General features: G+C 32.6%; 1 protein-coding gene across 1 annotated transcript in view; it reads left to right on the top strand.

The window, feature by feature from the left end:
• AstA-R1 (allatostatin A receptor 1) overlaps nucleotides 1-9,620 on the top strand; it is a 152,294-nt gene extending 142,674 nt beyond the window's left edge. The window contains exons 3-5 of the mRNA XM_089697738.1: nucleotides 417-1,280; nucleotides 4,618-4,773; nucleotides 9,304-9,620. Of these exons, the coding sequence (XP_089553864.1) occupies nucleotides 453-1,280; nucleotides 4,618-4,773; nucleotides 9,304-9,405 (1,086 nt within the window). The 5' untranslated portion in view covers nucleotides 417-452 and the 3' untranslated portion in view covers nucleotides 9,406-9,620. The remainder of the gene's footprint in view (nucleotides 1-416; nucleotides 1,281-4,617; nucleotides 4,774-9,303) is intronic.
• The last annotated feature ends 5,034 nt before the right edge of the window (nucleotides 9,621-14,654 follow it).

Below are 14,654 nucleotides of genomic sequence, written 5' to 3'. Positions count from 1 at the left end.
ATCAAAACAAAATACGTACGAAAGCCTATTTTAACTATTATGGGAGCTTGAGTATTTCAATTCATTTAATAACGTGAAATATAATAAAATATCCTTATTGACAAGTTAATTTGATAAGAAATTACTAATTTCAACAAATATAAAAACGTACATGTCGTAATATAGCATATTGTCTAAAATATGCCACGAATTGCAAATCTCTATTACATTAATCTAAGTGGGAGGTTCCGCATGCTCAACATATTTCATTTTAAACGTTGAACACAAGCCTGAAGTTATAATCCCATAACCGTTTAATCTCTTGTACGCATGAATTATGGTTATTACTGACCCTCTTGTATAAAAAGTATCAAATTAAACACATGTCAAATTGACCCAGAGTATTTTTGATATTAAACAGCCTTTCTCTTTTACAGGTAATCACATCAACGGCAAGCATGTGCTGATTCAAAATGGAGTCAACAGAGGACGAATTCTACAGCATATGCCTGAATCTCACCAGTGAAGAGATAGCGAGCGTCGGCGGGTGTAATTACAGCGCAGAATACGAAAATGGCGAACTGCTTGAGAAGGTCGTGTCCAGAGTTGTGCCAATCTTCTTCGGATTCATTGGAATTGTTGGCTTGGTTGGCAATGCACTGGTTGTGCTCGTCGTCGCTGCGAATCCTGGAATGAGGTCTACCACAAACCTGCTTATAATCAACTTGGCTGTAGCTGATCTGCTCTTCGTTATTTTCTGCGTACCTTTCACCGCTACAGACTATGTTATGCCCAGATGGCCGTTCGGAGACTGGTGGTGCAAAGTAGTACAATATTTCATCGTTGTGACTGCACACGCTTCAGTATACACGCTAGTTCTGATGTCTTTGGACAGATTTATGGCAGTCGTACACCCGATAGCGTCAATGTCGATACGAACTGAAAAGAATGCTCTGCTGGCAATCGCTTGCATATGGGTTGTGATACTGACCACAGCGATCCCTGTAGGCATTTGCCACGGAGAGAGAGAGTACTCCTATTTCCATAGAAACCATTCCTCTTGCGTGTTCCTGGAGGAACAGGGATACAGCAAGCTGGGGTTCCAGATGTCTTTCTTCCTGTCATCATATGTGATACCCTTGGCGCTTATTAGTTTTCTGTATATATGTATGCTGTCAAGGTTGTGGAAGAGTGCGCCAGGGGGGAGGGTGTCCGCTGAGAGTAGGAGGGGGAGGAAGAAAGTGACACGAATGGTTGTGGTCGTTGTTGTTGTTTTTGCGGTATGCTGGTGTCCCATACAGGTAAATATCTTATTTTATGTTGTTCTATGCCTCGGCTATTCTCTCTTTAACCCTGCAATTATTAATTACAGTTTTCTTTCAATGTTGGCTTACTAAATAATTATAATATAGAAACTTAATTTATTTAGTTCATTTTCTGTACCAATATTTTGCTATTTCTTGGTATTGAAAAATACAGCAAACATAACAGCTCCCAAAGTTCCCAATTCCCAAGGTTTCTCACCTCGTCCATTACGAACTTATAACCCTTAAAGTCGAGTTTATCAAAGAATATAAATCCGTCTAAATTGAAAGACGCTCCCTAGTTCATTAATATCTTCCTTTATTGCTATCGTTTATCTTCTGCGTAATAATCAATTAACATTCATTATTTTTGTTCTCATCACATTCAATAACGTTAATAATCGGGGAAATATTTTTCATTAATTCATCGAGCTTATTAAAGACGTAGTAGATATCTCAATTGTAGGATACTAATTGGAAACCGTGGCCCCGATTGGTAATTTAGCTGTATTTGAAATAAATTAAAAATATTGAGTTTCAAAGATCTGTTGATTTGATTTAATTTGAATTATTGAATAAATAAATAATGCAATTATAGAGTAACATAAAATAAGTTTATAGGGATATTTATTAAAATGGATGCAGTTTTTGGTTCAAAAAGTAGATCTAGAAGATGTCTTGTTTAATAAATTTACTATCTTTGGGTTTGAGTTTAGCTCAAACGTTTACATGAAAGTGTGAATGCGTGTGTGCCTAAGCATATGAATAAATAAGGATCAGAGAAAAGCTTCTAAGGAGATAACTTTTTAAGTGCTGGCACAGTAGAAGTAAGAAAATAATTAAAAAATGTATTATTTACAAACTTTACAAAACATTTCTGTAAAAATGTAACGTAAAAAGTTAGAAATTTAAACGTTATTCTTATTAACTTAAAAAATAACATTTATATTTATTTTCCCGTTACAGCCAATGAAATCGTTTTGCAATTTGTGCTATAGTAAAATTTTCAATTGCTTTACTAAATGCACATGAAAGCTACATGGATGCCAGTTCGGATTTTAATTTAATTATTTAGGTTATAACGCGTGCATAGGATTATTATGTACTCTAGTTGCTGCGCGCGGCCCTGCCTTCCTAAGTCAGAGTCAAATTAAAATTACGAAAATTTTGAAATGCTTGTTGCGCCAAAAAATTCTGTACGTATCTTGCATCTAACATTCTAATAGATACACATATACGAAAAGTAACGTCGTTAAAAAATAGCAACACTTTAATACTACGCTACACTAAATCTAAAAATAGTACCGTTTAAAATTGTTTATTTGATAATACAAAAGCACAACAAAGAAATAATTTGATATGTCCTTGAAGCCATTATCGAATAAATTTTGTTAAAAGTATTGAATAAACAAACAAAAGCTTAACAATATTTCAGATAAACACTCAAATTTCTGATTCCAATAAACACCTTTTATAAAAATATATGTGTTAATTCATGAACCATTATTCCGAACAATAAAGATTTTGTTTAGTATTTAAATGAAAGGCCTTCAAAAGGCTACAGTGACTATTCTTTTGACAAACGCAGAAAATAATTGAATGAGATGTTTGTAAAAACATTAGAGCTGTGGACTTTTAATTTGTGCCTTTTCGAGGCTTCAAACGCAATTACAGTATAAACACAGCTGTGTCTATGTATCTTTATTTTTAATTTAACATTTCTAAAAGCAGCTTTCTGCCCGCGGCTTCGCACGCGCGGTGTAGGTATATTTGCTGACTATTAATGTCCGAAAATCGCGAATACGAATCCGAAATCGCATTTCAAATTCAGCTCAGGTCAACAGAAGTGCTCTTAAAAGAAAATGTTTCAGTTTCTCTTTAATCTCGATGCTTTACTCAGACAAACAGGCAAAACTTTTAACCAAACTTACAATTATAAAAGTAATTTTGAAGCTTTTGAAAAAACTAAATATAAAAATAAGTACTACCAAACATATTTTACTACATTAACCTCTTTCATTCGTTGAGCAACTGGGTCTCAAAATCCTTCCTGATAAATCGAATGTCTTGACCTTTCCCTTCCATATATTTGGTTCGTATCATCCATCATCATTTATAGGACCCCACGTATTACACGCTTATTTTGAGTTTTTAACCGACTTTCAAAAAGTATGTTCTCAATTCGATGTTATAATTTATGTTCACTTAGAATTCCGTCATTTGTAAGTCTTTATGTAAGTCATTTTTTTTGACGTGACAACGTCTTATAATTCGATAGAGCCGCCTGCACGCACGAAAAAACATGACTCATGCGGCGTTACCTCGCTCTGAGGCGTTCCGTGTGCTTGAAGTGCGAGCGAGAGCGCGGAACGAGCGACAAAGAAGCACAATCGGACGTTGTCACGTTCAACTATCGTCAGTAAACCGACTTGACAGACAAGCAATTTTTTTTAAAAAGTTTGCAAAACAAAATACAATTCTTAGATTCTCAACACAATGGACAATAAATAGTCACTATAAATAAGAATAGTATTAAATACAGTACTATCAAACTATTTCCTTGGGTCGTTCCAAGCCGAATCACGTACGAATGATACGGCACGTAGGTGACAAGGCGTGACGCGGGAAATTGTAGGATTTTGAAATGCATTCATTTTCTTTTGCTTTCACTATCAGAATTAGCTTTTGAAATTTTTATAAGTGCTTTGATCCGGCTACCCCATGGTACATGTAAAGCATACAGCAATGGTTGGGGGTAATGAAACACTTTACTCGACTGTGCTTGTATTGAACTGTTAAAACTGCATTTAAACTGAAGAACCACAGGACTATATAGAATGACGCACACATACTTACATAAAATACATTACACACTACACCGGGATCGTGTACCTACACTGTACAGTGTACAAATCCAACAGTGAAAGAATTCTTGAAATTGGTGCATTGAAACAAACTCTATAGTACATTATTAGTAAATAGCTAGCCATATTAAGTAACAAGACTCTTGTTACAAGAGTAAAATTATAAACCTTTTTTTATCGTTCCTTAAGCTTTAAGTATCTTTCCCGATCCGTGTAACTTCTAATATTATGTAATTATTTTTATTACTAGAAATATACGTGAACGTCAATATATATTGTTTTTGTATTTCATCATCATCCTCATCATCATCAACTCATTGATACACTGCATTTTAGTTTATTTCCTGCTACAACATACATTTATATTGACTGGCCACTTCCCTCGACTTCATTAGGGTTGACCCACCTTAAAATGCTTATGTTACTTGCTACCTTTGTTTATTTGTTTCACAATACTTATCTTGTTCCAGATAATCCTGCTTGTGAAAGCCCTGGACAAGTACAACATCACTTACTTTACTGTGACCGCGCAGATCGTCTCTCACGTGCTCGCGTATATGAACAGCTGCGTCAACCCTGTGCTCTACGCGTTCCTGTCTGAGAACTTCAGGGTTGCTTTTAGAAAGGTACTAAATCTTTGTGTGGAAATTTTTAAGTAAAAACATATTAGAGTTACTTGCCGAATATAAATCTTATATATATAAAAATGAATCGCAAAATATGTTGGTAAGCGCATAACTCGAGAACGGCTGAACCGATTTCGATAATTCTTTTTTTATTATATTCCTTGAAGTACGAGGATGGTTCTTATGTAGAGAAAACGTAAATATTATGTACCACGGGCGAAGCCGGGGCGGACCGCTAGTCTATAATATAAAAATGAATCCCAAAATGTGTTGGTAAGCGCATAACTTGAGAACGGCTGAACCGATTTCGTTAATTCTTTTTTTATTATATTCCTTGAAGTACGAGGATGGTTCTTATGTAGAGAAAACGTAAACATGTACCACGGGCGAAGCCGGGGCGGACTGCTAGTCCTTAATAAAACTTACAAAACAAACTTTATTTCTACTGTACCAGCTAGTAACCCAATGGTAGGAATGCTATTTGATGATATCCGATGATAAGTTCCACATCACCATAATACCATATTTAAAGTAGATATAGTGAACAGAACAGGCGAGATTGCGATCAAGAGCTTTCTTATTGTCAATCAAAAAAGAAATTGTAACGTTTTTTTTTTTTTGATTGACAATAAGAAAGCTCTTGATCGCAATCTCGCCTGTTCTGTTCACTCTGCTCCACTCGACCCGTTCACTCTACGTTTGAAGACCCCATTTTGAACCCATCGGGGAACACAGATTCAGGAAGCATGTTCAAGTAGACCTATATTGTTCTCTAAATAAATTAATTATAATACTATCCGTGCATACAGCTTCAAATAGTTTGGTTCACTTACTTGCATTTAAAAATTCGTACAATGTTTGAGCACATGCACTGTATATTATGCAACACACATTTGCAAATATGTCGACCACACTTCCAAAGTGCAGGACGACATCTGCAAATGTTTGCGTATTCGTGCGAATGTGGGTAACGGGCATAAGTTGCGGTTTATTCCGCGCACGTTGCAATATTTTTGCACTGATGCAAATACTGAAATATGTTTATGTCGTACATGTGTATCTTAATGTAAGCTATAAATCCTATCCAGAAAAAAAATAGGTGCGTGCCTTCTATCTAATCTTAATATATATAAATCTCGTGTCACAATGTTTGTTCTCAATGGACTCCTAAACCACTTAACCGATTATAATAAAATTCGCACACCATGTGCAGTTCGATCCAACTTGAGAGATAGGATAGGTTTATCCCGGAAATCCCACGGGAAAGGGAACTATGCGGGGTTTTCTCTGAAAACGTGGGCGAAGCCGCGGGCGGAAAGCTAGTACTAATATTATTTTAATTCAACATCCAACAATTTAGTTGTTTTTAGAAAAAGCTCTTTCGATCAAAATAATATTCTACCGTCAGTATAAAAATTCACGTGGTACTAGTGAAATGAAAGTGGTTTAACGTTTTTGTTTAAATCACTAAGATTCATGTATAATTGAAAAATAATTTCGTTTTTAATTAAATATTTATCCAATTAAGTGGCGCTGGCGGTCTCAGTCATCCAATTTGACTTATTAGGACTATGTTATAAGGGTCCTTAAGTACATAACATCAATCCTAAGGCTACAAAATATAACTAAAGTATACTTAGGCGAGAAAATATCATTAAACTTAAGGGAACAAAACCTTCTTACGCCCTAAAAGCTTAAAAGCTGAGCGTTTTACAGTGTTTACAGAATATAATATGTTACAACAAGAAATATACAATTATTTTAGGTAAAACTTGTAAGTAGATATCTTATCCATACTAATATTATAAATGCGAAAGTAACTCTGTCTGTCTGTCTGTTACTCAATCACGCCTAAACTACTGAACCAATTTGCATGAAGTTTGGTATGGAGATATTTTGATACCCGAGAAAGGACATAGGCTACCTTTTATTGCGAAATATGTACCACGGGCGAAGCCGGGGCGGACCTCTAGTATAGAAGATAAATAATAGTGTACCTACTTAATTATCTATTAAAACTGCAAAATTTAGATCTTATAATTATATCAAATCAACTTTAAAAGAAACATAACGTAAGAAATATTAAATGCAAACGGAATTAACAGCAAAAATGCAGAAATACAACATAAACACAATTCATTTCAAAACTAATCCCTTACAAAGCTAAAGACAGAATAACAACACTCTTAAATTTATTTCAAGTAAAATCCCAACATGACGCAAAAGTTATCGAGGTTTCATAAACAAATGTATGAGATTTATTCGAAATAACTGGCTTCCCTTTGATGTTGATTAATTGGGTTCTTTTTGTTTTTAATAAAGTATAAACAATAGAAGAGCAGAACAATAGGTAATTTAGTAGATATATGAATACTTCAAAGTGAATGGATATTGAGGAACGAAATACATTTGATAAATGTTATGTCCATTTTTTATGAAATATGAGAACATCAATTATTTATTGTTTTGTCTTTCCGTCTGTCAGTTTTGAGCTTCTGTTAATCGCCGATATAGCGACTTTTACTGTTATTTTGACAAATATACAAAGTTATTTTAAGATAAACAGATTCCATTTCTATCTATAAATGGTAAATTATTATTTTTTTCAATTCTGCTAACGAGCCTGTAATCTTCTTATATATAAAAATGAATCGCAAAATGTGTTGGTAAGCGCATAACTCGAGAACGGCTGAACCGATTTCGATAATTCTTTTTTTATTATATTCCTTGAAGTGCGAGGATGGTTCTTATGTAGAGAAAACGTAAATATTATGTACCACGGGCGAAGCCGGGGCGGACCGCTAGTATATTATAAAATATAAAGGTAATGTTTAAAAACTAGAAAAACACGCTCTAATAAGTCAAATAATTCATGGAATTATTTTATTATCAACGATATTTGATAAGTGTACAAAGTTTGAATTAAATCGGACCGTTTATAGTGAGTGGGTCAAAATCGAATCTAAAAGACTCGGTTGGTTCGGACATACAAACATACAGGCCAAGCTAATAGAAGCGTGTAAAAAATACCTTACAATGTTAGTTTTGAATCATATAAGGTAAAAATATATTTATATCTATATATATAAAACTCAAAGGTGACTGATATAGTGATCTATCAACGCACAGCCCAAACCACTGGACGTATCGGGCTGAAATTTGGCATGCAGGTAGATGTTAGGACGTAGGCATCCGCTAAGAAAGGATTTCCCGAAATTCTTGCGGGAACGGGGAAAAACGGGGATGCACGTACAAAGTCGTGGGCGGAAGCTAGTATAATATAAATATATTTATGTTATATATAAACATTACATATTAATTATCCTTACCGCCATTCAAGAACTAATCATTATTTTCATCGTAAATTAGTCCAAGTCCCTTTTGCAATAACGTGACCCCGGGCGGGGACCAAGGGTCTATTAATTGGGCCCTTAGAGCAAGCAATTAGGTGCCACATCCTTTTAATTTGCTTTTGGCACTTTGGCACTCGAAGAATGAATTAATAAATGCTGGTAATAGTTTTTGAACAACTTTTAACGTATTATTGTACACAATGGATTGGTAAAATTGATTTGTTTTGTCTTGACTCTTGTTTTCATAAGCTCGATTTTTGTATATAACCACAGAACGAAAGAATAGATAATAATAAAATAACTAGTATAGTATTATATTATCTGTGATAAAATCACAAATGTGTATTAAATTTGGATAGGGATGATTTTTTATTTCATAATTAAAAAAATTCGAGGACTGCCGCGGTAAAGCTTTTGCATAGCATAGAGTGGCATAGACTATATAATATACTTAGTTGCATAGCATGGCATCGCTGTGCCGGTTGGAGTGGGGGGTGTTAGGTTTTTTCGTTACGGAATTTTTACATTCGGTCGCCGCGCTCAAAGTCTGAAACAAGTAAATTATTAAAAAAACAAAATACCCGACTGCACACTAAAAAAAGAGTGATTGAAATGAATCTAATGATACCGCATACATATTTTTTTAAAGGGAAATTTAGAAAAAATATTATTATGTCTTTATCCCGTGGGACTTTTAGGATAAAATGTATCCTATGACACTCCCGTAATCAAGACAAATCTAACGATACCTCATACATCAAAATCCATCAAGCCGTTTAGGCTACAGGTGGTCACAAAGGAAAAGACATACATACATACTTACATACACTCGAAAAACATTACCCTCCTTCTTTGGCAGTCGGGTAATAAAAGCTATGCAATATAATAGTCTTGGAATGGCTATGAATGTTGTTGTGTGTTGTTTAATAATCTTTGAATTAAGTTAATCCAATATGCAATAAAAACTTTATTTGATACTACAGTTCGATTCATAGGTCAAAAGTTCATAAATTACGTGCACATACTATTTCTAAAAACTAGTGTTCAAAATCTAAAGAACGTAAAAGGTCTTTAAAATGGTATTTATTATACCTATACCTACATTTATGTAACCTATACTTCGAACATAAATTCCTCATTTATTCCACAGATTTATTCAAATATTTTTAACTTTCAGGTGATGTACTGCCCGCCGCCATATTCCGACGCGATGGCCCGTGCACAGCCGACGAAGACGACACGCACCGGCAACGGGAACTCGTGCCACGATATCGTGTGAGAGTCGTTACGCAGTCGTACGCACGTCGCGGAGCAGGCGACGGTCGTGTGAACGTACGGCTGTGTTGCGTTATAAAAGAAAAAAAAATGGAATCGTTTGATTGGTTGCTTGATGATGTTCTGAATTTAAATTGATGTTTTTAGTTTTAAAAAGAAAATGTTTAGTTTAAGTGGCATGTTTGTCTGCTTATTTTTCGATCTCTAATAATAATAATTCAAAATTTATGTCTATCATCTATGCATATGTAAATGACGAGTAAAGTCACGGGTCACAACTAATGCCGTAATAACACAAAGTTAGAAGGATAATCCAAGTGACGATATACCTAAACTTTAAACTAACAAGGAACTTCAGTAGGATAATACTTGCAATTGATGTTCGTCAAACTAAAGGATAGAATGAATAATAAGAAAATTTTAAAACATCTGTTGTAACTTGTAAACAAAAACAGTTGTTGTAAATGTTTCCTTTTTCTGCTTAGAGCTGAATTAAATTGACCGACCCGCGAAGGCGCAAAAAAAACGAAATTTACTTAATAATTATTTATTGTAATAAAAAAATTACATTTAAATCGTTACTGGGTACGAGTCCTTACTGGGTGGCCTTAAATGCGTGTTATATGTAGGTACGTTGTCACGTATGTTTTTTTGTTGTTTGTATTTTTTATGTATTTATTGGATTGCTGTCTTTTAAGATCAGCAAAAAAGTCGAAAGTCGATTGAATTGAAAATAACATAATAAATATCCAGACATCCATGTCATGTATGAGAGTTTTTACTTCAATATCATTTTATATTGTACCTATACCAAATTCATCTCTATCTGTTCAACCATATTTGAGTGATGTTAAATAAACAGACAAACATACATATTGTGATTATAAAAATGATGAAGTTTCATTATTTAGAATATCTTCAAGTGACCAATCGATTATTAATAGACTATAAAATGTTATTAAGTTTTAAAATATAACTTGACATTACTATTAAATTTATTTATGAATATTTATTGAACTAAAGTTAAAATTTATGTAAATATGTAGTAATTGATGTTTTGGATGTAGATACCATGTTTAAACGATTTGTAGAAGCTTGTAAATAATTTTTATATAGATAGATAAAAAATTATCATATTTAAATAAAATTAAGATGTAATAAGTGTACATAGATTATTGTTTAAAATTAACTTCAATCCATATAATGAGCCCAATATGGATTCCAGTTGATTTTTATTGTATAAAGTATTAGCTTACATCGAATGTTCTAGATTATATTAATAATTAGATTAATTATAATTAAGTTAGCATAAAATGCTATTGTATAAATTCGTAGTTGTTATAAATTATTGTTAGTCATAATCGCTTTGGAGAAACCAAATAAATTAAATGTTTAAAATGTTGTTTTATTTATGTCACAAAATAATGTGGTAAAAATATTCCTCGCATCGCATTCGACAGTGGCAAATTTGACTCAGACTGGTCAATTTTGCAGGAGATATTAATATTTTAAAGTGCAGTTAATTGTAATTTTGAACCTACAAAATTACAATTGAGTACAAACATTACAATAATTCATTTATTCTTCATTTATGCCAAAGAAATAGCATTAAAATGCAGTGCCCTACATAGAGAGAAGAATTATTACATATCCAAAGTATCCATATCTATTTTCAAATCTATCAAATTTGATACAGCCGTTTTGCCACTCAAACAGAATATGTACATAGTACATACCTTCTTATTACCGTATCACGTTACACACCTAAGTAGATTATCTCCACCCTTTGCACATTATGAAGGCACGTGAACCTTTAAAGTATATATAGAAATGTCAAAAGCACGTACATAGGTACATAACTACATACATATAGAGATAGAGATCTGAAATCTTATCAAATAAAAGCCAAGTATCAGGCTTGATGTCGAGATAGCGGCACGGGCGATTCATTTCCTACGTGACGGTCTCTTTGGTCGTTAGTTTGAAGGTGCGGCCACATCTGCGCTGAAAATCAAATGAAAAATGTCAATTTATCATAAAATTTATGTTTTGCACATCCAGTTATATTTTAGGCAGTACGTCCAGATAAATAAAGCGCTGATATTGGTTTGATAAAGTTTCAAATATGCTGATATTTAAAAGGATTTACCATGCTAATAATATTTCATACTTTTTATTGACCTCTTGATGGATATTGGAATTGCATTTTAAAGTTTAGATTTTTAAAGTAACACACGATTAAAAAAATCTAAACTATAGTGATATTAATTTAATTTTGCAGTAGATGAAATCAACTTTTAGTGAGATTATATTATATTCCCTTATTTAAATAACATTCGTTAGTATTGCATAGGTAAAAAACTAAAAACTGTTATTTAGCTTTCGCAAAAATTAAAAACCTTCCAGTCTGATTTAAAGTAATATATTATTTTGTCTTTGTACAACATAGAATATTCATTTATTCATACAAAATTATGTGTTAATGCCGCAGTTGTGCACGCACCTTAACGAATATCCGGAACACCGATTTTTCTCTTTTTTACAGTTTCGAGGGGAGATTTACGATTCTATCCAATGATGTTCTTCAATATTGCATTTAACGCTCATAAATCTTTTACACGTTGAATTAATAACTTGAATTCAAAAATAAACAAGCCAAAGCTTTTTAAAAAGGAATCCAATTATAATTCATGATACTTACTTCTACTTGATTCGTAGCACACGAATCAAGTTTATATTGAAAATCTTCTTGAGTAGGTATTTGGAATAGAAAGATACATTATTCAGGTCACTTTTTTATACGAATTTTAATACAATATTGTATAAAATATGAAACAAAAACGAAATGTATTTGTTCTGAAAAACTTAACCTTCAAACAGACGATAGAACCTTGTGAAAACGTTTCATTTCGATCTTCAGATTATCGCTGAAAAATACATTTAATACAAATTAAGGCAATATTATAATACCTATTAATTGAGGAAATAACTGTTATTTGAGCCGCAAGTTATCCTTTTCACCGGTACTCACTGAAAACCAGTGTTACAGAAACACTCTGTAACTTTTGCTGACGTGGGGACCGTTTTGGCATCACACTAATTTTATCTATTTTTTAATTTTAATTTTATTTTGTATTTCTTCTTTTTGTTTGTTTTTATATAATTACCTTATTTCTGTATAATGTGGTGCCAAATAAATGAGTTTGAGTTTGAGTTTGAAATATTGGCACTCGGTTTCCAAACTATACTCAGTTTGACTTTAAAAACGTCTCATATAAGTCATACCATACTTAAATACTGCTTAAATATTAACTTGCATGTGACATAATCTTTCTCAAACCATAATCAAATTAATTCTAAATTCAGGAACCTATAATATTCCGATAATATTCATAATCCCTTTTATCCTAATTGAAGAGAGTAGAGACAGATCTATTTTGAGCACGTCTTATAGTTTAAATTAATATAAATATTAGATTATCAAGGGATAGATAGAATAATTTGGATAATATTGTTATTGTTTATTATTAACGCTATTTGTGTTAATACGTAATCAAACTGTCACCCATAAGATTGGTAAACTAAAATACTGCAATATATTTATGTTACACTCACAAACGACGTTGAATTTTTGTTTTTTATCCGACAAAAGAGGAGTGGTTTTTAAATAGATATTTTTTTATTATTTAAATTTTAAATCAATTTAATTCTATGGAAAATATAAAAACAGATAATTATAACTATATTGTTTCTATTTAATCATTAAAATAACAATTTAAAGAAACATTATAAACCGAATTATAGAAAACTCTGTATTCCAAAATAAAAGAAAACGAATGTATGGAAATCCCTTTGTTCCAACATTTCCTTGTATTACATGAAGGATTATAAAAGATAATACGTTAATATTTTAGGTCACATTTGTGTACTGGATGTTTCTAAAAAAAATATAATACTAAACCCTATTTTACTCATTTTGAAATATCAAATTATAACGTTGATAAACGTAAATGTAAATTATGGTCCGATTTGAATATTTTTTTCTGTGTTAGATAGCCCATTTATCGAGGAAGGCTATAGGCTATATATCATCACGCTAAGACCTACAGGAGCGGAGTAATGCGGGTGAAGCTGCGGAGCACAGCTAGTACCTACACAATAACAATCAATAGATCTAAATACATTTTGACTTGTAAGTCTCTTTGACAAAGAATTCGTTCTTTAAAGATTGTTATAACGAACTTATTTATTTTAAGTATATCATTTTAAGCAGTCTCCTCACAATGTTTTCATTCATCTATAATAAAGTACGAATATATTGAAAAATCCATGCAATTTTTGCATGTTCGTCTACTAATTACATCTCTCTCTAAAGCCAGAGATCGTAACACCTGAGCCACCCCTTCGCAGTCTTTTATCAGAAGATTACTGAAATTTATGTTGACAGTACAGAAGAAAATGAAATACGAATTTTTCAAATAAGATAAATTGAAAAGTAAAGTAGACAGTTTCGGAAGAGCTCTATGTCAGGACGAAAAGTAATCGAATAAGAAAAGACTTTGTTATTTACCTGTGTATATAGTAAGTATATATAGTAAGACATCTATACTAATATTATAAAGCTGAAGAGTTTGTTTGTTTGTTTGTTTGAACGCGCGAACGCGCTAATCTCGAGAACTACTGGTCCGATTTGAAAAATTATTTCGGTGTTAGATAGCCCATTTCTCGATGAAGGTTATAGGCTATATTATATTATCATCACGCTACAATCAACAGGAGTGGAGCCACGGGTGTGAAACCGCGCGGAGCAGCTAGTATAAAATAATTGTGTTAAATGAAATCAATTAAGTTTCTTTTAACAAATACTATTATACCAAATGAGGGAACAAATTAATTTAAATTAATAATTGACTCTTAACGGATTTTAAACACGTAAAATCAAACGCAAGAAAATATTATATTAGAAATTTTATTTTCAATATTAACTACAAGTGTAGGTGTTGTAGTGCACGAACATTCAAAGACATATCAAAAAATAAATGTATAAAAGCTTCCAGTTGAATTTCATAAATTCCTCGAAATTCACAGTCATATACTTGCTGAAGACTTCTAATACAAGGAAATGTAATATACTAGGTTGGGTTGCAGGAAATATTTCTTCTAATGCATAGTTCGGCAAATATTCTTGTTACGTACTAAGCTGTAGAACATCGAGCGTTTAAAACGCGGCGTTTTATTTTGTCATTCACATTC

Source organism: Colias philodice, chromosome 8 (assembly GCF_061535455.1).
Source record: "Colias philodice isolate Cphi_HAF_F1 chromosome 8, ilColPhil1 Martin Lab GWU primary, whole genome shotgun sequence".
Classification (NCBI taxonomy): domain Eukaryota; kingdom Metazoa; phylum Arthropoda; class Insecta; order Lepidoptera; family Pieridae; genus Colias; species Colias philodice.
Note: the sequence above shows the minus strand (reverse complement) of the source record. Positions and strands in the feature narration are given on the sequence as shown.